Below are 26,278 nucleotides of genomic sequence, written 5' to 3'. Positions count from 1 at the left end.
AGACTACTATGGGACTGCATCTGATACTGTTCCACTGCCTTGTGGATCAGATCTTTAGGTCGGAAGCTCGGGTTGTGGCCCTCTAAGAAAACCACCTGCCTCGGTCTGTGCTCATGGGCAGTATCACAACCCTCAAACAAAGTAAAGATAACTGCTACTAGCCTCATTGTTATTGTTTGTCGCATATGTATTTGGTGCGTCCTTGCACCAATGTTTATGTGTTCAAAATAAATAAAAGTAATAGGTGACAAAGTTTTCATGTGCGTAGAAGGACCTAATTGATATAGCTGTGCTTCGGTTTTGTTTCAGAACTAGGTATAAACTGCCAGCACTCCTCAAGACTTAAGAACTGACTTACGAGTCAAAGGTACAGAGTTTTTAGACGATATCATCCGTCTTTGATGGTTGGATACGCCTGATGTGTTAATAAACTCAGTAGGTTTCTTATCATGTAGTAACTCCTCATTAACAACCGACCCTGTTAGTGTTGAGGGAGAAAAGTGGTCACCAATTTCCGGAAAACCATAATCAAATGAGGAAGTATTTCGACAACGGTCAAAGTGCTCACCAATCCAACTAAATATTCTGAAGAAAATAATGTGTGTATTGGTCAAATTGCCCAACTGGCGACGTGCATCATTTTAGGTCGGCTGGCTAACGCCGAGGTAACTAAAAGCATTTGCCAAGCTTGTCTAAATTCGGTGAGCTTGCTTTTAGTTATATTGCTATCGAGCTAATCAACTTATGACTAATATGCGATTCCACTCATCAGGCTTTAAACTTGGTGCTGTATTCACGCTGTACACTAACCTGTTTCCATGACTATACTTCTGCATGTTACTCAAATACTGATCTACTTTCCAGACAACTGTCGATTTAGAAGACCTAAGCGAATGTACTATTGAATTGCTTGTCCCAGCCAAATTCGAGGGAGGGAACAAACCACTAGTTGCCAGGTTAATCAACACGCATATATTTTAGATTATAGTAGTGAGATAGTAAATTGAAAATATGCTGAAACCTCAGTGGGGACGTTTATGTCGTAGTCCAAATGGAAATATCATGTTATCTTGTAAGAAACAAATACCATCCCACTATGGGCCAAGCATTTTCGATCTTACATTGAGTGGCACCTAACAATCAGGTTACCGATTTGAAAACAACAAACAAAATGTCTGACCAGAAGCCGACAATATGGAATTTTTACTTTGTTACCCATATCATGTAATAATTTACAAAAATGGTAGAAAAAACACTTTATGGTTTTAAAGCATTTGATAAGGTTGTGACAGCATTCCTATTAGATTTACTAGGTTTTTTCTTAAAGAACCAAGTTGCTGACTACTTAGAAGACTCAAAAAGCTATCTAGTTGGTTCATTCTAGGTTTGGAATTCGGCCAATTACATTTTCGCTCTTGTGTGTACAATCGGCTTAACAATTATATAATATATTAACAAAACACCATCTTAGGTGACTTTCATATGGCTCAAAAGAAAGCAATATAACACAATTAACACGTTGTAATATGTCGAAGTTGTCGTTCATTACGCTACTTTTCATGATGAATGGGGAACGATATGCCTGTTGATAATAAAATATATTTCTAATATCCTAATAGGTAAGAATTGAAAATTTCGTTAATATTGAGAATTTACTGAACTTTGTAACAGAGGTGCAAAAGCATGAGATGTTAATGTCACTGAGAAGGTTAAATAGTTTTCAAGGGTTTGAATATTCATCAAGAAAACTGTGGAGTTGCGCAACATGGCATTAGAATTGAAATAAAATGTAATCAGAAAGATCGGAACAGGAATAAGTCGGCTGGGGGGTAGAAAGGTTTGTGTTAGTAAGTATGAAAAACCATTATCATGTAGTTAACATCACTGGAAAGTAGGGGAACATTGGATAGCTGTTTTGTCTTAGTAGCTGTCCAGCGCTATCTAAAATCAGTTTGTGATGTTAACCATAAAATCCGGAAATTTCCGTAAACTGTTGACAGTCATCATTATTACCGTTAATTAATGTACCGAAGTTTGGTCGAACACCAGAGATGGGGTTAGATTTTCATGGTTAAATATTTTCTTTTAGAATATCAATGGAACCTTTTGCACAAAACGTTAACGATATTAGAATCAATCAATTATGGAACCTCGAATTTACCATTATCTGTGTGATTATTGATTAATGTGTTGGTGACAACTCTATCGCTAATATATACCTTTAGAAAGAATTATCAATAATACGAAGGCCAAACGAGTAAACAAGCTGATTTATGTACACAATTCAATAAAATATGAATCTTAAAAGATTTTTCATTGAAATGTATCTAAAACTGAATAAATTTATCCTAATTATCTCCAACAAAAAATGATAAAATATTAGGTTGTAGTGAAATTGGTGCATATCAGTTGACTAAGTCTTGGTTCTGGAGCATATTTATGTCTAGGCCGACAGATATGAGGTAATATTTTATTACTACTATTAAAATTGTTCGAGTGTTTTGAACAAAGATTTGGTTCTTGAAACTGTAGAATAACTAATTTTGTCGGTTCCATACCAATTCGACTTCCAGCAGCACATATTAGACGTTCTTCAGAAGCAACTATACGCCAAATAACACCGCCTCGTCCAGCCCCATCAAGGCGTAAAAGATCTCGAATATACGCACCAGACTGCTTATCCCATAATTTCACCGTACCGTCATCACCAGATGATATTATAAAATTACGAGTTAATTGAACACATGTAACAGCTGATTGATGTTTATGAGGTCCTATACACATAAACAAAAATTATAAGAAAACTACCAAGTAGTAAATTGAATTATCTACATGACGTATGTATAAGATACAAATAAATGTTTAGCATCATAAATTTAGAAAGAATTATTAAAACCAAAGAACGTTTGTGTTAAGTGGTTGGAAGTAGTCAATAGGAAACCCTGGAAATAGAATTTGTGCTGCTTGGGACTAGTAAGAAAGGTGTGTCTGTAAGATTAAGGAAACTAGTCCTATCCGATGGATCTGACTTCGTATCATTTGGTTTGCAGTCTTAGACGTTAGCACTAAGCTACCTGGACCGAAACTGATCTTTGTAGAACTTTAAATGTCCAGGTCAACAACTAAGCAGATAGCTAGCTTACAGTTGAACAATTTTTAAATTAAAGTGACAATATATAAGATTAAAGACAAAAATAAACAGCTATATATATATATATACTAAAAAGGTTTCTGTATACATAAGGGGGGGGGGGTTGAATTTACGAGTAGCCAAGACATTTATAGACCTAATAATTCATACATACGGTTTAATCTTAAACTTGCCCTGGTAATCTCCAAGTCATTTAATGGCCTAGGATAATATTGTGGTATGGGCTACTTATATCCACACAAGTAGCATATAACGATGGTCGGGCATTGAATGTATTTCAGTAAAAGACCGATAACGAGAGAACGGGACGCAATTGGTATGAAAATGCATGAACAATAATAATCGGAGACTATGGAATGATATTTGCAAATTAACTGTTTACTGTATAGTTGTCAGATTTTAGTGAGATAGTCTGTAGTTTTTGTGTCAAATACATTCGATTATCCCCACCCGTTTTCTGTTCACTACAATATGACAACCTCCTATTCTTTTTATACGATGTCAATTTTTCCTCTCTCCTTCATTTACAATTACTACAATCTCCGCAAAACCTCCTTTCTGATAATAATCATCATGTATTCACTAGTGACTGGTTTCAAAAGGTATTTCTTGGTGTTCTAGTGAGAAGCCGTGACCAGTGGAGTTCAACCGGGTCTGTTGTGAGATAGAAATTCACTGAAGACAATGGTGGACGGTGGCACAATTTCATGGAGTGGTTGAAGTTAGACATGAACACCGCTGGATGCCGGCTCAACGGTCTAGAGGTTAGGCATTCGCACGTGAGAACGAAAGTCCTAGGTTTGAGTCCTGCTAGTCCCTTATTGGGACTCCTCAGGAGTGTGTATGCACGATCTCACACACAGGACTCAAACCCAGGTTTTCAATGGTGGTCTAGCTTAGATCGACTCATGATCTCAACTATTAAAATTATCACATTGTTCACTTGAATCTATTAATTTTCATATGAAATGCCTTGACAAGTATATGTATGACCAGATTGTTCGAAATGTTTAGCGCAAATATATCACATTTTTCAGATCAACTCCGTCTTTTCATTGTTTTATCGAAATTTGTAAACGGGACTATTTGCTTCAAAATTAGAGTTTTAGAACAAGAAACAGTCATGTATATATCACATGTGTTCTCAAGAACAGTTCGAATTATAGATTTAAGTTGAACAAATGTTCCTTAACTATTCTCACAGTTAGGTCATATTGACCAACCTATGTGAAAGCGTAACCTAAAATGTTTTCCTTATTTCAGAGCACATCCTAATGTTAAATATCGCTTGTACTCCTATATCCTTTCTACACAACGCTTAGTAAGTTTGAATTATTCAGGCTTTTCATATATAAATTGTTCCGGTGCCAAGTGTACGTTTATTACATTTGTGACAATGTTAACCACTAAAAAAACTGTTCTGACTTACACCATACCAATTTGTTCATATTAGCCGAATAAGTTTATATCATGGGTTGAATTATCCCGTTGTCGATAGTTCGACTAAAGTTTGATTAGTCCTGGTTGATACATATGAATTGTGTGCCGATTGCCTCGAATAGACATTATGACAAATTTATATAAAACAGATGGGACGTGACCAGCAGTGGGATCTAGGGTTCGCGTTTCGTCTTATCCACAAATTGTCAGCTGGATATCCATGCATCCCACAGTTAGTGTTCACTTCGAGACTGGCACCCAGTACATTACCGTTCTCTTTAAACGCCAACACGTTATCCACTGAGCTACCAATTACAGATAGTCACTACTACTCACAACATAAATAGTTTTAAAACGTCAATGAGTTTACATGCGGCGCAGATGACGAATCTTACAACTTTAAAGAAAGTTCAATAACTCACCAGTTGGTGGAAGACAGTGTTTAACCTGAGACCCGAGTTAACAAACTTCTATTCACCACATAAAGAAAACCGATGGGAAGCTTAGATGATAATATCAGTGACTATTAAAAAATTAACCCAAGAAACATCGTCCCAAAGAGTCATACCATAGAATAAGAATTGTGAAGTAGTGGTATACTCATGATCTGAAAGTAAAACAAACGGACACACCTGGGTTGCAGAGACAACTTTTGAGCTATGTGACAATGTTTCAAATCGCTAATTATGATTACCGCCCAAGTGCAAATCAACAAGTCTGTAGGTCTTACTGATACGGCACAATCCATTACCTCTTAAGCTGTGATTTGGATGCTCATAGCGTTCTTACAACCTGCTACTATGATGGTCAACATAGTATAATGGGATAGGTGGTGAATGTGAGCCTGTATAACAAAATGTTCATGAGCTAATCTTTCATCCTTCCAGACAAACCTAGAGGATTCGTTTCTAATAGTATCATCGACATGTACAAACATTTAAAGTAAACACTGACCGCAATATTAAACAAAAACACCTTAAATACTGTAGACTCACCAGCAAGAACGTGTACACACTTCCCACTATTCATATGCCAGACTCGTATCGTTTCATCGGCATTACTTGACACAAGAATATTTTGTTCAGAACCAAATGCTAATTCACTTGTTAATGAACGATGACCGTAAAATGTTTGTTTCAATGCACCAGTATGTGCATTCCATATACGTATAGTTGTATCTAATGAACCACTGATAATATGATAACCATCAAATAATAAAGTGTAAACACGATTTGTATGTGCACTGAAAACACGTAGACAATGACCTTGTAGGGCACACCATAAACGAATTGTACAATCATAGCTACCGGAAACAATTTGATTACCAGTAAACTGAACACAACGTATTGCTCCACGATGACCTTAAGTTGAAGCAAGCGCAAATGTAAAACACTTTCTACATTTAGTTCTCTTTTTTCATTTTAACCGATGCAGAGTATTATTAATTTATATTATGTTATGGTTTACCTTTAGGTGCTTACAACTGTATTCTTTTTGAAATACAACATAATTTGAAATAAAGTGACGGAAGAAAATATGGAAATGTCAACTATCACCCATATAACACAGACATGTGGAAAAGCATGCGTAGGGTAATCCGAAGATAGGAATCAGAAACAGAAAATGAGGAGTAAATATCCACAATCGGGGAAATAATAAGATGGATTACGTATTAATCATAAAAGCTTCGAAGAGTGTGCATAAGTTTCGTCAATAATATGCAACGTAGAACCCAATATATATGTGCATCAGTTCAAGTTACCATGCCAGATTAGCACGGCGAGATAAAATTATCAAGAAAAATGTCAGAGAACTAGGAGTAATAATAGTGTCAGTAGTAATTACAAAGCGATAAAAGAGGATTACGGGACTCAGCTTCCAAAGAAGACAAAGAGATGTTGCACCTTTACCATTGCGAACGATTCTGAGACATCACACAAAGTCTCTGAGCAATTATTACAGCAATTACGTGGAACCTCACAGGTAGTCTACACCAATTAATATGACTTGTTCCAATTGTCAACGACATCACGGATCAATGCAACGCCTTGGTTTAGTTGCGCCCTAATTTCTTTCAGCTTGCCTCACACAGCAGATAACACCACCCGTCGAAGTAGCGGGCGACTGTGCATACACAGCACATGGGTGTTTTAAATTGGGTAAGTAAAACTAACAGATCTGTTGTATCTTTATATTCGAAACATGCTCGGAAATACTCTTCTCTCTGCCGTCCCAATATGTGAACTATGGCAAATACATGTAAACTGCTAAATATCAAAGTACATACATTGGAAAAACAGTGGGAGAAGAGTAAATCTTCCTACTGAGTACGTTCCAACGAATTCTAGACTAGTATAAATAGCTCTAAACAATGCAACAGCTCTTAATATCACCGATAGCCGGGATATGATCAAATTTTGTCAATTTTCCGAAATTATCAACAGATGAAAAAAACTCAACATCTTTAGGCTTTAAGAACTTTCGTCTAAATTAGAGCGAATAGTTTCACAGTATTTGAGCGCCGAGTTGTTGTAAGACATTAAACAGGAATAATATCTTTAGGCTTTGGTGTAACATTAAAGATTAAAACACACTAAAACGTAAAGAAATGAATATTAACTTGCCACTACATCAGTAAATTTGTAACACTGATTAGCATCGTTTTCAATAGTAAAAAATTGTTATTCAGTATATTTTGTTACCTAATCTTTGTAACTCAAACCAAGGAACTTCGAGCTCGCGCGAAAGCTCTAGATCACTGAGCCGGCATTCAACGGTGTTAATGTCTAAATTTAACTAATTCATAGTATCGCGCTACCATCTTTATATCCTCACTAGTGACTAGCTTCGAGAGGTTATTCTCGGAGTTTTGATGAAAAGCCGTGACCAGTGAAGTTTAACCGTGTCGGATGAGAAGCAGTCAACCGCCAAAAACAATGGAAAATGGCTGCGCAATATTGTGGATTGGTTGAAGTTACAGACCGACACCTTCGGATGCGGGTTCAGTGATCCAGAGGTTAGGCTTTCGTGCGAGCTCGAAGGTCTAGGGTTTGAGTCCCACGTGTGGGATCGTGGATGAGCATTGCTGACGAACTTCATACCAGGACGAAACGGGTGTCTAGCGTTTCCAGGTTTTCAATGGTGGTTTTACACTGATTGGTTTATGATGTCAATTAAATACAAATCGTTTTAAAATTGCGAACTGATATTAGGCAGAGCACTATTGAAAACCTGGAAGCACTAGATATATCAAAATAACCAGATAATATGTAAGCAGTACATCTTGCTGTTGAATGTATTTGATTAACAAGATATGCAAAAGTGTGGTGGAACAAGTAAATAATTATCGATCACCATGATATTCTATCTAATAACTCATTAGGAGTAAGTATGGGATTATTTAGTCGTCCTTGAGGCACCTGAAAACTATTAACAAACTGAAGTGAGATTAAAACTTTCAACCAAGTTGTAAATAATGTACAAATACTATGGTGTATACTAGAAAATTACAAGTTTATATACTCAGATTTCAGCCACACTATTTTTATCAGTCAGTCATCATCAGTGTTGAGTCCGATTTATGTATATATATATATATATATATATATATATATATATATATATCCTCCAGAGAACTGGTTGAAATCCGAGTAATTTTAATAACTAGGTTATCGATTTTTGTGATAGGTTTACTGTTATTCACATTTTTTCTTAAAACACCATTTAGAAAAAAATGTTTAGAAATGTGAGACTTGTTTATTGACATAGAATGTTATAAGATAAATTGGTTATTTAATGAAGTTTTATCCAGTGGAGTTCAGTATTTAATATCAAATTATTTAGCAATTACTTTAGTTAATTAGACGAACTCAATCGAATTACTTCTTAGATTAGACACAATGCTACTTGGGCTCAATTTTATTTGACTATTTAAAATGAACACAAACACAGTTACCAAGAACTAACATTGGTATAATTATTCATAAGCAGTTCATTCTCCTTTGTTTAAACAGTAAGGACTGAACAGAATGTTGTAATGTAGCAACCAATACACCTTGATGTTTTCCTACATCGATCATACAATGTTATATCATTTAGTCAATATTACATAAAATTATAATGTACCGTAATACTAACATTGAAATCAATAAATAAATAATTTTTTAGAGAAAAAAAATCAAACAAATTACCTCGAAATTCTTGTATACATTCACCAGTTACTACATTCCATAGGCGTAAAGTTGTATCACGACTACCTGTAACAACTAAGTGACCATTTTGAAAAGTTTGCTGTTGTTTCTCCATTTTAATCGTCGAATTAGGCTCACTGCTTGATAGAATTGGACCAAACAATTTACTACTACCATCACTACTACTACTGTTGGTCTGATGAATATTTGAAGTCGTTTTAGGTGTGCTATCATGACTATGAAGAGTTTGTTGATTATTAAACATATTGTGAGTTAATTCTTTATCTGAATCATCATCTCCGACACCATCTTCGTCATTATCATTATTAATAGTATGATTAGCAGTATTATCATCAATACTATCATTATTATCATTACTATACACATCTGTCGAACGTTTATAACAGTTCGAATTGGTAACAACAAATTTCGGACTAGAATGTAATTTTTGACTAGCTAAACATCGAACGGTTGATTGATGTCCAAACAACGTGGCTATACAAGGCCAACGTTGACCATCCAATTGCCAAACACGAGCTGTTCGATCACAACTACCAGATATAAGTAAAGGATGCTGAGATAATTGTTTTTGCTCTGACAGAAATATTAATTGACGTGGTATGACAGTCATTGACCAAACACCCCCAAGGTGACCGAATAAATTAATTAAACACTGCCCAGTATTAATATCCCATATACAGATACTTGAATCATCTGACCCAGTGATCGCCCATTCTTCATATACTTCTAAACAAGTGATAACATGATTCTAGAATGATAAAAATATATTAAAACTAATAAATATTAACGATTGAAATTACTACTCACTATAAGACAGAAGTATACATTCACAAAACATTGAACAAAGGAAGAATGCATTAAATTTTCAGCACGAAATACCTCACTTACTTAAAAGAACGAAAATTTCAGTAGTATTGACAGTTTTAAAATATCAATACTTTTTTCTACCTTGATGGGGTTTTATAACACACATTTACTAATATGAATAATATTCATCATCCGATTTTTGGTAACTGGCTTGGAAACAATACTTAATAACTACGACTACTGTCTTATACACCTTATTATGATTGCTAAAGTTGTGTATTGCTCTGAGTAAATTTAGATCCATAACTACATTAGTATTCGAGATTTTAGGCCTGGAGCTAGGCGGGGGTAACTCAATAACACTGACATCTTTTAACCCCTAAAATGAAATAAGGTTAATAAACTCATTAACTAATTTTTACAATGTTCGACCAAACTTCTATCCTTAGTATTAAATAATTTTCTTTTTTTTTGTACTATTTAAACTTGAACTAATCTAATTCGGTTATTTATTTACTCTGAAGAGGCTTACAATAAGTCAAGAAACGTTAGAAATACAATGTTCTACTCACTGGTATATAAGAAAAAATATATTTATCATCAACTTTCAACAAAATGTTAAATTTATTTGAAACTATCAGGTCCAGCCTTGGCATTAACGTTGTTCAATGGCTTAAACAAAATATGTGAACAGAATGACGACCTATGCTCCACAAGGAGTAACAGGTGTAATTTTTCTTTACATTCACAGTTAACTGTATAAAAACTTGCATGAATTACGAAAACTACGTGACAAGTTTGTACTACGTGGCAATCGCGATTAATCGTAGATACAGAATATCTGTTCAAAAAACGCGACACGAGCAAATTTGGGAAGACTTCAAAACATTATCTCATGACCCCAAGCTTATATTTTTTGTGTTACGTGAAGTATTCACAACAAATCAGTCACATATGTTTCACTCCTAAATGGACGCTGCTATGTGACTACATTTTCGCTAAATTTGTATCGTCTATAACATACAACAGATTCAAACTACCTGCTTAATAATGAATAAGAAGCTTTACAGCACTGAAATTTGGATAATGTATGACTTCATTTGTGATTCGTAACTTCCGCATACATGTTGACTCAATTAAGATCCAGGTTAGCGGAACAACATCAATATTGGAATTTGAACAATACACAGTTTCCTCGACTGATCAGTATCAGTTTCAGTCGATTTTCACTACCGATTTAAAGCAGTTGACCTATATCTGTCATTACTAAATATAAATTATTCGATGGTATGTACTTTTAGAATTGTAGTAAAATTTCACTGTTTGACATGATTACCATATTCACATTTACAAGTGGGAAAGCCGTTGTACGTTAGTATTACTAAAATTGTATCATTTTAACAAGAATGACAATGTTGAAAAACCATTTTCCCATAAATGTTCATATTTGAGGTATGATTTCAAATATATACTTATACTTGACTGACTGTCAAATATGACAATGAACAATTAAGATCAAAAATAAACTTTCATGAAGGAATCTCTTTTCAACAAAATTGTGGAAGATGTGGAAACTTTCACGTACCTGAACAGCATCATCGTTATCAAACTGCGCAACCAACTGATTGACTGTCAGTGAATAGAATACGCTTCAATGTTGGTTGGACATAATTCATAGTTGTGATCATGATATAGTATATACAAGATAATTCTCACATATTTTGATATTTTTAGTCTATAATCTGGAGAACACTATGAAATATGTAAAAGGATGTTCCACAGAATTTATGCCTTAACATTGAAGTGTTGTCCAGCTAATTCACTTACGCCTTTTACCCTCATAGGGGAGCATAGGCCACCCATCAACATGCTCCATCTAACTCCGTCGTGGACAGTCCTTTCCAGTTGCAATTCATCCTTTTCATGTCTGCTTCTTAATTCCGACGTAGTGTATTCTTTGGCCTTCCTCTTTTTCGTTTCTCTTCAGGATTTCACGTTAGTCCATGCCTTGTGGTGCAGTTTGATAATTTCCTCAATGTATGTCCTATCCACCTCCAACGTCTTTTACTAATTTCAGATGGAACCTGATTTCTTCTCTCCTACTGAAGGCTGTTGCTGATGATATCCGACCAACGGATATTGAGTATCTTGAGTAGACAACTATTTATAAATCCTTTTACCTTCTTGATGATGGTTGTAGTAGTTCTCCAAGTTTCAGCTCCGTACAATAGAACTGCCTTGACGTTCGTATTGAAGATTATCACTTTGATGTTAGTTGACAGTTGCTTCGAGTTCCATATGTTCCTCAACTGTAGTAATGCTGTCCTTTTTTTGTTAATCCACGCCTTTACGTCTGTATCGGATCCTCCACGTTTATCGATGATGATGCTGTTCAGGTACGTGAAAGTTTCCACATCTTCCACAGCTTCTCCATCAAGTGTGATTGGGTTGGTGTCCTCCTTGTTGTTTGTGTGTGGTACTCCAATGTCCGGTGGATTCAGTGGGGCTGGTCTATTCAGCAGTTCCTCGAAGTATTCTACCCATCTGTTCCTCTGTCCCTGAATTTCAGTGATTGGCCACAACCAGGTGGTGATCTGAAGCTATGTCATCTCCCCTCATCGTTCTCACGTGTTCAATTGTTCTTCGGAATTTTTTGTTGATACAAATATGATCTATCCGGTTCTACGTGCTACGATCCAGTGAAACCCATGTAACTTCATGTATGCGTTTGTGATGGAATATTGTGCCACCTATAACCGATTCGTTGAATGTACATAGGCTTGCGAACCTCTACCCATTTTCATTTCTCTCTCCTAGTTCATGTCGTCCCATTATATCTTCATATCCGGGGTTGTCCGTTCCGACTTTGGTGTTTAGGTCTCCCACCAAAATGTTGAGATCCTTTCTTGAGCACTTCGCTATGATTGATTACAGCCGTTGTTGTCCAGCTAAGCGACACATAGGGAGAAAGTGAGTCGAGGGTTAACACATACCAATCACATTAATAATTTTTTAAAAAATAGGAATTTATAAACCTAGTTCTTCAGCACCTATTTCGTAGCCATAGGAAAAGAAGAAATATGCACAAATTAACGGCTATCTGGACTCTGTATCTAAGTGAATAACGCATTGGTGTTAGGAGTAAACGGTAAAGTACTGGGTTCCAGTCTCGAAGTGAATATCAACTGCGGGATGCAGGCACATTCGACTGACGAGTTCTAAATAGGACAAAACCTGAGTTCTGGATCCGACTACTAATCACATTTAATCTATTTTAAAGTAAAATTGTAGTAAACCTACATGATGAGCTGGTACAATGATAGGATGCCATGGTCCACCATTTCTCCAATTACACTGAGTATGTAAATCTTGACGATATAAAGACTTCCAATTAACCTGTATGGAAGGAAGTAATAATACATGGAATTCTATGATATGAAATAAAAAAGTAGACAAAAGTATAATCATTAAGATTACATATCAATGGGTGACATATACGCTACGAATGACAAAACTGTTCCATTTATGATAATATCTATATTTGTACAATACCAACAAAAGTTTATGGGTTAGTAAGTGGAATGATACACCATAAAGCTGAAAAATCATATTGAGAGGGCAGTTGTAGTTTGAAGATGTCGTGATTAGTGATCATTATTTATTTATTATTGATGGCCCCATTTAATATTATACATTTAGTACAATATAGAATTCTCAGTTGTTAACCGACGTCAACTGGAACGTGAAATCTACTGACAAGAGTCATTCACCTAGCTTCACTGTTTGATATTACAAATGAGCCGTTCAGGTCGCAATTGACCTCCTGTGGGGCTGAGATATCTACAATTGATTGCTCGCTGAGTAGTAACCAATACTATCTTTGTCTAGTCTTTTAGTGAGGATCGAATTCTATCGACTGCAATATGATCGATTAGCCTACTTTCAACAGCCTAACAGATCAAAATGGTGTTTGCGATGTTGAATCACTTAGACTAGTGAGGATATTGCATCTTACTCTATGGAATTCGATCACTATTAAAAGATCAAACAAACATGATACTGACCATTAATCTATGATCAATCAACCAATCATAAATATACCCTTCAACAATTAGATAATCAACAAATTGATAATGATTAATTTTACAGTGAATTAATTACCGATCAATTATGACTAGTAAGTATGCGACTAGATTTCAATGGGAGGAAATGAAAACTTCGGTTATTAAATTATACTAGAAACAATGGCTTAGCAGCCAAAGCATTCGGATTTCAAGTTATGAGATTTAGTCTCAGTTCACTTAGCTCAGTCCAAGCAACAAAGAGTAATTAGCAGTACTAGACCTCACACACATACTTCATAGCTCAAAATCGAGTGTACGCGGTAAATGACTTCCATTAAAACCTGAATATAAGAAATGAAAGAGTAAAAATGCTTGTTTAACAAAAGATTTAACATTAAAATTACTTACCTCATTCAAACGAGAACGGTTCGAAGAATCACCAGTATAAGATAATGCACAAGTTGATTCACCATCAGTGTCAAGGGATTGAATATGATCATTTTTCATGGTCACATCACATTCATGTACTTTAAAATTGTCACCATCATTAGTGTTAATACTATTATTGATGATAAAATTTTCAATAAGGGATTTTGTCTCATTACAAAGTGAATTTGTAGGCTTATTTACACATAAAAGACAATTCAGTTGGGTACCTAGATTGATTTTTTGTGTTCACAATGAAAAAATAAAAACGGATAAACACATTACCTGAATAAAAGTTAATTGTAGATTTGTTGAATAATGTGTTAAACAATCCAGCACCTACACACAAACGATGCCAAAGTAAATTATCATCACAAACAAGTTGCCAAGTTTTGGAAACCTACAAAAAGAAAAAGAGACAGAGAAATATGGAGATATGTGGGACAGACCCTGGGACATAAGTGGATTGGTTGAAGTTGCTAAAAGTGAGAGAGAAAAAGTTTCATTACTAATGATGGGTTTGTGAAAGTTGTTTAACTCCGTATTTTGTATCACAAGCTGATTGCGGTTAGACAACCATTAAAATCCAAGGAACACTGGACAGCTATTTCAATCTAGTCTAGGAACCTACGGTAGCGTTGTGAACTGACTAAGGCTAGAATTGTCAGTCATTAGATGGAAAAAAATGTTTTGAAGGACAAACGCCAGTCGTAAAGACTGAAGGTCCTAGGTTTCATACCTGGTAAGGAAACCTTGATTAGGAAGGTATAACTATCCAAAACTTAATGGTATTCAATGGTGATATATAGTGAAAGTAAAATAGATGGAAAAGGCATAGTGGATTGGTAACATTAAGTATATATTTCGAGTGATTATGGAAATAAGTATTAAAACGGCAAGCGTTAGTGAGGCTATCTCGGAAAAGAATGGAACTACCAGTCAGTTTGAGTCCAAATTAAATAAACGCGAACACTAGGGAACAGTCCAACCACCCATAGCAACTCTCCAGTTACACGCAATCTCTAAACAACCTGAATGAGAAACTGGAAAAAAATCATTCAACTACTAATGAGATTAGAAAGGCTACAAATAATCTGAAGCGAAGGAGGGATGGATTAGTCCCGGAAATCTTCAAGGATAGTGGTCCAATTTCAGCAGTTAAATTGACTGTAACATTGGTCAGAACCTGAGAACTAGACGAAATCTCATCTAACTGATCTCGATCGTTCCCGTTTACGAAAAAAGGACAAAATTCAGAAAAGAGTCAGTATGACTAATACAGTGTCCAAAATATTGTCTTTTATAAACATCCGACGCCTAAGGCTCGTAAAGAGCAAATCCAAAAAGTCAGGTTGGTTTCAGATAACCAGTAAGATGAATCAACTAAATTTTCACTTTCCATCATATTTTATAACATAGGCATACTGTCCAATGTCCGATTATAGATGCATTCTTTGACCTTAAAGCAGCATTCGACTATGTCGATCGACAGATTTTGTGGTAGTCTGTCGATGAAAACGATATCAAAGAAGTGCATCAAGCTTTTAAGGGACGATTACTTTGACATTATTAGTTGAGTTAGAGCTTATGAAGAACTGTCATCAGAATTGTCAACTTCAAGTGGTGCTCTCCAGGACTTTCTCTCTTTTTATTTAGCTTCGTTATAGATATTTTCAGGGATTGATCTCCTAACCGGAAATTCACTTGTCAATTTAAAATACGCGACCATAGTAACCACTGGTTGGAGACTCTGAGTGACATGGCTCAGAATTTATCACAATGGCATACGAGTATACACATTTAGTTTTCCCTTAAATTGTGAGATTAAAATTACTTGATATCTTTCTTTCGACGAACTAATTCTTTCTTCTTCTCTACAACCTTTTTTACACACTACTGCCATTAAAGTAACTACTTCTATGAATTTGGTGATCAACTTGTTGTGCTAATGATGTGTGGCAATTTAGACCTATTTATATACGTGCCTGGTCCTACGTTGTAGATGACTGTCTGCCCAGGAAAGGACCTTACCATTCAATTGGGAGACCGAACCGCAAAAGTCGGAATGGACAACACAGGGTATAAAAATGCCATGAGATGACATTGGATGGAAGAAATGAAAGGAACGGTGAGAGATTTGCCAATTTATATTCCTTCAGAAAATGGTTATAAGTGACACTATATTTCCACACAAACACATACATGGAGCTACATGGGTCTCACAGAACCACAATCCAGAGAGCCAGATCGATTCTATCTACACGAATAAAAATTTCCGAAGTTCTGAAGGTGAGAACAAAGAGAGGAGCTGATCTAGCACCATCATAAAAATGCATCTCTATCAATACTCTGGGCACTATTCGAGAAAGGACAAACAATAAGACAGCAATTAACAACAGCCGATCAAAAACAATTGAAAAAGAGCAGAAAAAGACAAGACAGCGACTGAATACACAGAAGCAAGAAAACGAAAGAAGAGAAGCATTAGAGCCTATAAGCAGAAATACGTGGAAGCCTTGGCAAAGGACAGTAGAAAAAGCTGTGAGAGAATGAAATAATGAAGCAAGTTTATGGCACAACGAAGAAACTAGCAGAGAAATATTGCAAAAGAGATCAGTCAAGGACAAAGAAGGCAAGCCAATCACTGAGATTTAAGAACAGCGAATCAGATGTCACAAATATATACAGATCCAAGTTGGTTCATCTCATGTCAGTGAAATAAGAGGAAGAAATTAGCAGCGTTTAAAGCAAAGGGGAACAAATAATATCAACTTTGTCTGAAGAATGTATGCACCCGTGCCATAGAGAACGATTGCGAGCCATGTCAGCCAAATTATCTAACGATTGGTTAAGATAACTACGCGAACTCAAGTCAGGTATTACAAACCTATTAACATGGCTCATTTATAAATGACCCCATAGATTGCTACGCATACGTAAAATGGCATGAAATCCTTCCACATCAAAAATATATATATCATGAAACTGCCAACTTACTTGAGCGCAATGAAATATATCTCGAGGTGATAAATATTGTAAGATATGTAAAGAAATTTCAACAGGTAAATATGCAATAAAATCTCGTTTCAACAATGGTTTTATAGTTTTTTTGATATGCAACAATTCGCCATGTGAACATTGATCAATTAAAGCGGATAATTGTGCAAGTCGATCATGACTACATAAAGAATTGTTAATATTTTCAAATTCGTTTAAACGATTTGTTGAACTGTAATCAACATCGTATAATGATAGAGTATGGATTATATTATTTCTTGAATTATCCAACAGGCGGGGATATTTCAGCTAAAATAATATTGTATTTTTTGGTGATTTTAAGTGATCTTACATCTTTTTCGAATGTTCTAAAATAAGACAATATAGATTATAATTATTATTTTATAAAAAAAACGTACTCTGAGCAGACTGACTGGGAACATCTTTTCACCTTTGTACAGGTTGAAAAAGATTCAAGATAAGACATTTAAGAATACCTAAAATACAAGATAGTTTGAAAGAACTTGATCAGATGAGTTCAAAATGATTGTATATTAATCCAATATAATAAGATGTAGGTACTGATAAATTGACCTCTAAGTGTTACTTGTTACAAGTTAATATTAAATTACAGCACATAGCTTACTTGATACACAAAACACGAAATGGAAAAAGACTATCATAATAAATGGCTTTACTCAATATTATATGTTTGGTACAACATAGAATTCTAAACACAATAAATAAAGATAATTCAGGGAGAAAATTCTTTTCGACATTACCATTTAATAAAGTTTTACAATTATATTTATATTCTTTAAAAAGTCTCATAATCGATGTCTGTTGTCTATCCGACACCATGACAATGACGAGTAAAGTCACTTGTGGCCTCGCGAAATAACACACTTATAAGCACTGGGTCTCTTTAGGGTCATTAGAACTCATTGAAACCCTCGGTCTCCTCTGGGTGACTGCGAGTTTGACCACAGACGAAGACTGATACACAATGAAATTGGGCAAAGTTTGCGTGAGGACCGAGAAGCCAACAACCTTAGTGTTTCTTGACATCAGGGCTGCCTTTGATTTGTTGGACAGGACTGTTCTCTGGAATTGTCTATTGAAGAAGGATGTGCCTGAGAAGTTTACTAACATTTTAAAGGCCCTGTATACAAACACCTCAGGCAGAGTGAGGGCACACAACCACCTTACTCCATTGTTCCATTCAAGCAGTGAGGTTAAACAGGGTTGCCCAATCTCACCATTCTTCTCCAACTTTGCTATCGATGTTATGGAAACAGCTCTGATGGATGTAGGTAATGAAGGTGTGGATCCGTTGCCTGGAGAAAGACTTCTCGAACTTGAGTATACGGATGATATTATCATATTGTGCGATAATACCCAAGTCATGCAATACGCACTTAATGAATTGGCAATCAGTATCCGTAGGTATGACATGTGCGTTGAACCTTCCAAGTGCAAAGTACTTTTACAAGACTGGCAGGACTCTGATCCTGCACTCATCCTGGCTAGTGAGCAGACAGAAATAGTCAGGAAATTCGTGTATCTGGGTAGCTGTGTAAGTACTAGTGGTGGCGCGAGTGATGAGATATATTCACATTTAGTGAAAGCTAGAGTGGTTTACGCCAGTCTGAGCCATCTTTGATGTATTTGTGATGTTAGTCTGGCTGTAAAAGGTCGGATTTAAAACGCGTAGGCAAGAGCAGTTTAACTCTATGCCTGTGAAACCCGATCTCTCTAAGCTGAGAATGTTGGACGACTGTGTTTGGTCATCGTTGTCTCCGAAAGATTGCTGACATCCAGTGTCAACACTATATTAGTAATGTAGAAGTTCGGGCATAGCTACAACAATTCAGTTGGTGTCACTATCTTGAAACATCGATTTCGGTTTCTTGGTCTACTATAAATGTAGTATCAGAGAATTACATGTCGCGCATTACTTGCTGACGTTGGGACTGGTTGCAAAAATCGAAGGGGTGGTTAGTGTATGACATGGTACCAACGGTATACAAGAAAATTGTACAGGACTGGCTTCTGTTGGTCCTTTACTACTCTCTGGTTAGGATCTTAGAGCTGTTGCAACACAGTGTCTAGAGACGTCGTCAGACATGACTCAGAATAGAAGTCAGTTACAATCCTACTGTAAGATATTTTTACTTTCTTCATAAATATGAGTGTTTATTTATTTATTTATTTAATCACATATATATTGGTACAAAGGGCACCGGATACATATGCGCCACACAAAATAATGAGAATGGGAGGAGAAGGAAGATGTGTATATATAAAAGAAGGAAAAAAAGAAAAGGAGAAGAGTAATGATGGGGGGAACTGAAATGTAAAACCAGAAGAGCTCTCTCAGTTAGAAAAGTTATAGCCACTCTTTATGAAGAAAGTAGGAGAAGGTTACAGCAGGATCGCCACTGGCTTCTATTCTGAGCCATATCTGATAACGTCTCTAACCACTGTGTTGCACCATCTCTCGGACCCCAGCCGGGGAGTCGTGAAGGACCAACAGAAGCTAGTCCTTTGCAGCTTCCTTTCATGCCACGACACCATGTCATACACTGACCTCCTCTCCGCTTTTTCCAACCAGTCCCAGAGTCGGCAAATAATGCACAACGTGGAATTCTCTGGGACGACACTCGTAAAACATGTCCAAGCCACCGAAGTCGGTGTTTCAAGATGGTGACACCAATTGAATTATCGTCTCTGCGCCCGAACACAAGATGCCGAACCTCTGCATTACTGATATAGTGTTGACACTGGATGTCAGCAATCCTTCGGAGACAACGATGATCGAACACAGAGAGACGTCTAACACCCTCAACTCGGAGAGGCCAGGTTTCACAAGCATAGAGCAAAACTGCTCTCACCGACCTATTGTAGATCAGACCTTTTACAGCCAGACTAACATCACGAAGGCGCCAAAGATGGCCCAGATTGGCATAAGCCGCTCTGGCTTTCATTATACGTGCATCAATCTCATCACTCACGCCACCACCAGCACTTATGTAGCTACCTAGATACACGAACTTCTCAACTACTTCAATCTGCTCACCATCCAGGGTGAGTACAGGATGAGAATCCTGCCAGTCTTGTAGGAGTATCTTGCACTTGGAGGGTGCAAAGCACATGCCGTACCTGCGGACACTGATTGTCAACTGATTAAGTGCGGATTGCATGACTTGGGCATTATCGCACAGTAAGACAATATCATCCGTATACTCAAGGTTGAGAAGTCGTTCTCCAGGCAGCAGATTTACACCGCCATTACTTACATCCATAGGATGCTTCGGTTTGGGCACCCGGGCATTATCACAGCCTTCTCGCAAATAAATGAAATGGAACAAATATGAGTGTAACTTCTTTGTCTGGAAGAATTCCTTCTCGTTGTACTTTTGCTAACTGAATTGTTTTTTTCACTATCATTTCACTCTCATAAACTAATTTCTATTCGTTATTCTTTTCTTTATTATACGCACTTTGCATTCTCTATCTTATCACAACCTCATCGTTATTGTGTGGCGCATATGTATTTTGTCAACCCCCCTTATACCAATGTTTGTGTCGAGACAAACAAATTTATTTATAGTTATTTGACAGATCTAGTTTTTAACTAGTAAATAAGAAAGGACTACATAAAACGTCCAGAAACCCGGGTAAGTTTGTATCAGATACTCAACAAAAGTAGTTATAGATAACGAACTAAGCCTCATTAAGAAATTTTGATCGAAAACGGGTATCTGTCGATATCTATTGACAAGAATTCAAAACTTAAACCGTCTAGAGCACAAAGAACCTCAGTAGAAAAGAAAATACTTTATATGAACACATATTTCAAAGGTGATATAACTACAGATATCATGAAGAGAATTTCCAAATCTTTTGATGAAACGTTATTCGCAGCAACCTTGCACATATTGTTCTCCAGTCGATAAATATTCACCAATAATCTTAAGGACAAATTATGTCATTTGACCAATTCTTTGTGCGTTTATCAATTTACGTGGTCATGTAGAGCCAGGTATATAGATCGTTTAATGCGTATTTTATCTAAACAAATTCGAGAACACTACCCAGCTTGGCTGAAAAGGGATGGAAATGGTTCAATAATGGATGACTGAACACAAATCATTCAATCAAAGCAGATTTTGCGTTTAAAGTCATCCATAAGGCAAGTAACAAACAATCAAAGGCAATCATATCTCATCTTCCTAACATCGCCGAAGCACTGAATATACATCTGAAAAAATCAGAATTGTGTCCGGAAGAAACTTGTACAACTTCCTCTTCTACTATAGTCTTAATCTCGTAATCTTTTTTCTTTCTCTTACATACTTTTCTTCCACAGCCATCTGACTCCCTTCTGTCCGCTCTATAGACCTTTTACTCTTAATTGATTTGTGTATGTTTTTATGATCCGGATTTTAATTCATCTCAATCTCAACGTTTTATCTTATCACTCCGAACCTTGCTTTCCCAATTATGATTCCGTATCTATTTTCATGATGAATATTTAAGCTCTTAACAACAAAACTATTATTAGTTTCCTTGACAAAAATAACATTTTTATCCCCTAGCTTATTCTTCTTCACTGTTAGAATGTTAAGCAGAATTTTATTTGGAATCGTAAGGCTTTGAAAATGAATTCACCAAAAAGACAAGTCTTCGCTGAACCGAGTTTTTATTTTGTCTCAGTGGGTATATTCCGTATATTGAATATAGTTATCCTTTTATAGTCAATAACAGAAACCTGTGCAGTGGATTAAATGTTCTATATAGCCCTGAAATGCCCTGGTACGGCCGAGGGTTGGAGAGTCCTCTTTCTCTCTCAAAACGCTTTCACATGGCCACATGTACACAGTCACTGCCAGGGAAGTCCTACTCACTGCCTTCTCGCGGCATTACTGTTGTTTACGAAAAGCCAATATCCAGCGCTTTAACAGGAATGGTGGATCCTCTGTATCCACCTAGGGGAGTTAGAAAACCCTGATTTCAAACCAACGGTGAACATGGGCTCCAGGACCCTGAAGGGGCAAATCGCATATTAACCAATTGTTGGTCACCAGCTGCCATGGAACTGCACCTTCTAACGTTGCTCCAATGCTTTGTGGATTAGACCTTTAAGTCGAAGGCTCCGAGTGTGGCCTGAGGAAACCACCTTCTTCGGTCTGGGCACCTAGGCAGCATCACAGCCTACACAAAAATCAAGTGACTTGTGTGGTGCATATGTATTCGGTGCCCCTTTGTACCAATATTTATGCGTTCAAATACATAAAATGACAAACAAAAAGTAGCTAGTATAGTCACTAAATAACTATACAGAGAGAGGAATAAGAGTCACTTCACTAACTCATTCTTGTGTCTGAAAAAGTATGAACATATACACATGCTTAATGTATATTTCACAGTATAAATCTACTTCTTGAATAATTAACCAATTAACTTATTTACCAGGTACACGTTTAATTATTCTGGGTTGAGCGGTACTTGGTGTGAGCTACGGCGATACTACTTAGATGTTAAAACCGAACTAGGTGGAGAGATTTATTAGGTTTTCTTATTTAAACACAAACATTAGTACAGTGAAGCACCAAATATATATGCACCATATAAATCATTTAATTTGTGTGGGGGCTGGGATACTGTCCGGACAGCCAAACCGAAGATACAGTTTAATGACCGAATACAGTGTTTTAACTACTAACCCATTGGTCTAGTAGTGTTAGACTGAAGTATGGTTGAAAAATGTACAACAGAATGTTACACGAAATTCCATCGGCTGTTCGTCTTTTTGTGCCAAAGTGCAATAATTTAAATAGACTAGTAATTATAACAAGCGTTTTTACATATAATACTTAAGTTTAACCATAAGCAACTTAGAACCTGGCAAATGTAAGTATTAACCCGTTTTTACACCACAGCAGTACAGCGAGATGGAATCATCAAGGTGAATACAACAGCAGAAATAATAGTAGTATTAGAGGTGACATAAAAGATTAGGGATATGAAATATGAGTTAGATGGAGTTTTACTCTCTGAGCTGGACTAAACCATCCAGCTTAGAGAACAAAACTCTATCAAAATCATCCACCCAAGTTACAAAACTCCACCACGTAGATTATGATTCCTGAAAAATACTGATTCTCGAGACAAAATAAAAAGTTAGACAAATTTGAAACTCATGGCTTAAGCGAGGGTATTAAGTGGATGCATCTGCATTTGCATATCCCCCAATGTCTCGAACCATTGGTCATGATAATCGCATTGACCGCAACCATGAGGTCTGAACCAACTAGTATGGTTCACTTTAATCATTTCATGCACTGACCTTATGTTACGAATTGATCATTCCTAGATTTCTTTAGACCTAATCCTACATTAGCCAACATTGAGACCAATGCTTCGAAGACACTATGATCAAATACTAGTAACCTGTGAGCGAATGCCTATAAAGACATTGATTCATAGTTATAAAACTAGGGAGGACTGCCGCACAGTATACTCACCAATTCTTTAGCAAACATCTTGTCCATAGCACAGGTGACGCAAGCTGATAAAAGTTACGTAAACTTTCTGTATTATTCTGGAGATTTCGTAGGATATCAAATCGGGAGAAATAATGAAACTGTTTAGTTAAACACATAAATATTGGTACAAGGAAGCACCAGACAAATATGCGCCTAACAAATCTCATTTGATTTGTGTGAGGGCTAAGATACTGCCCAGGTGCCCAAACTGAAGCAGGTGGTTTTCTTAGGGGGCCACACCCGGAGCCTCTGACCTAAAGGTCTAGTCCACAAGGCAGTGGAGCATCTTAAGGAGATGCATTCCCATGGTAGCCGGTGACCAACAGCAGGTTCATACGCCATTCGTTCCATCAGGATCCTGGAGCCCATGTGCACCATTTGTTTGGAATCAGGGTTTTCCAACTCCCCTAGGTGAACTTTCCGCACCCACCAACCCGGTTAAAGCGCTTGATATTTTCTTTTCGTCCTCTCAATTTCGTAAACAACACCCCTGCCACGAGGAGGCAGTGAGTAGGACTTCCCTGGCAGAGGCTATATATTCGCGTGGCCATGTGAGAGCATTTCGAAAGGGAGAGCTGACTCTCCCCACTCTCGGCCGTACCAGGGCATTTGGGGGCAAAGAATGAGTATGAGAGACTTCACCACTTATCATCAGTCTAGATAATGATGCAAACCAGCCTTGTAGCAACACTATGCATTTAGAGGGAAGCATCCAAAAATGATTGAATTGTTGCGATCAGAAAACTATATCAGAGCCCTCATAATCGACAAGTGAAATGAGCCATGTCAATACGTGTAAACTATCTGGTTGAGGTTTGCTTGATTATAGTAACCAATGGTTAGAGACTGAATGACATGGCTCAGAAGTGTTTTCCATGGCACAAGTGCATCCATCATTTGTCTCCCCTAAATTTTGAGCTCTTCAATTTATGACTTTTTGTGGTGTTATTCAACCAATTTATGCATTTTTGGATTGTATCTTTGATGCCTAATCTTTTCAGTCATCACTGAAACTATTAGTTCCTCTACTATTCTGGAGATTGGCGTGACAAATGAGTACGGTAACATGTGCCGGAACACATACGTACCAGGTTCTGAGTTGTGATAGATCGACAGAGAGCCCTCATCATGCACACTTATGTTATCTGTGTTGATAAGTGAGTTTCATAGTATGAAGTCAATCTCTAAATGAAACATTCTTCAAATAATGTACATGACGAAGTCAAAAATGGGCAAAGCGGATAAATGACGAATAAAACATATGTTGAAAGTCTTTGTTGCTTCAGCTTTTCAGCCACATATATGCGTCGACTGAAGTTAGTAACCTGGTTGAGTAACATGTCATCTTATAGTAAGGCAATACAACCTACGCTTGTTGAGGTGTATTTCTGAATATGGTATCTACGTATGTCAGCTACTCCCAAGACTTTTTAGAACCCGCCGATGTTAAAATGCATGGAGAATGTGAAGCTTTATTTGAACCATTCTGAAGACGACAAAACAAACGGGGTGCACACACTACCAAATTTGAAATAACATAACTATGTGAATAGAACTGAACATAACATAACTTACTTCCCAGATGATATTGACTGGCTAATTATCTTTACGAAGAAATCTCATACTACTGAGTGTAATGGCTCGCATCTAGCCTGAAGGAACGTTGAGTACTAGGGAAGTGTAGGCGAGAAAAGCTAGAAAAAAACATGGGGAAAAGCGAGTCCAAGACTGGGAAAGCTCTTGAAATTTACTTGCACTTAGCAGTTAGAACGATCGAATACAAATACCAATGTCAAGCAGAGAATTGAAACAATTTGATCCTAGAAACTATAAGCTAATAAAGTAAGATTTCGAATACGTTACGTAGTCCCCTGTCCAAATCCACCGCGACGTCCGCAAGGTCGACATTGAATGTATTTGAGGTGAGGTAGCATAAGCCATTAACATTCTTTTTAGTCACATCCCGATTGTAGGGAAGTGTTTTGCATATTAGTAAAACGCCAGCATCTACAAATGATAACTCAGCAGTAACAAAAGACAATGATCTTTTACAAGCGCGACACATAACGCAAAAATCAAAGGAGATGAATTAAGTTCGAAGCGTATTCATGAAATTCTACAAAAAGCAGCACTGAGATTTATTAGTGTTTTATAGAAAATACCACATCTCAATATGAAGATGGTAAATCTCTATTCTTTGGTTTCATAGTTTATTGTATAAGCAATACAGATCTAATTACTACTAACCGTACATGTTTCTTCCTTCTAGCTGACACTTCAGCATACCAAATGTTGAAATAAACACTACCTAGTTTCATTATCACAAAACGATGAAGGTTTTGTGCTGCTAAAACTTATAAGTCTGCTGACCTAGCAGGGGTTCCTCGCATACTGGTGAAGGAATGCATTGACCTAACTGTGGTGTGTTTTCTACAGGACTTGAGCTAAACTCTAGTTCTAGAAAAGGCACACTCAAAGCTGTACATACAAGAGTTAGTAAGGCGAAAACTTACGATGGAAGACCATTATCCTTCCTTTCCTTTATTGTAAGGGTTACGGGAAAGTCAATTGTATCTCCTTGAGATATTATCCACTCGAAAGCTGAACTCTGTCTGAATTCCCCCAAGAATA

At 36.7% G+C, this 26,278-nt stretch overlaps 1 protein-coding gene across 1 annotated transcript; it reads right to left on the bottom strand.

The window, feature by feature from the left end:
• Window positions 1-2,379: 2,379 nt before the first annotated feature.
• On the bottom strand, window positions 2,380-25,712 carry Smp_030320 (putative f-box protein FBW7 (fragment); the record flags this gene model as incomplete). The annotated part of the gene is made up of 8 exons (XM_018799583.1): window positions 2,380-2,774; window positions 5,587-5,952; window positions 8,782-9,550; window positions 12,910-13,005; window positions 14,082-14,329; window positions 14,385-14,499; window positions 17,097-17,405; window positions 25,506-25,712. The coding sequence occupies 8 exons, from the start codon at window positions 25,710-25,712 to the stop codon at window positions 2,380-2,382; spliced, it is 2,505 nt and encodes an 834-aa protein (XP_018651358.1).
• Window positions 25,713-26,278: the final 566 nt, after the last annotated feature.

Source organism: Schistosoma mansoni, chromosome 3 (genome assembly GCF_000237925.1).
Source record: "Schistosoma mansoni strain Puerto Rico chromosome 3, complete genome".
NCBI lineage: Eukaryota > Metazoa > Platyhelminthes > Trematoda > Strigeidida > Schistosomatidae > Schistosoma > Schistosoma mansoni.
The sequence above is the reverse complement of the archived record's forward strand: the minus strand, read 5'-3'. Positions and strand labels throughout refer to the sequence as shown.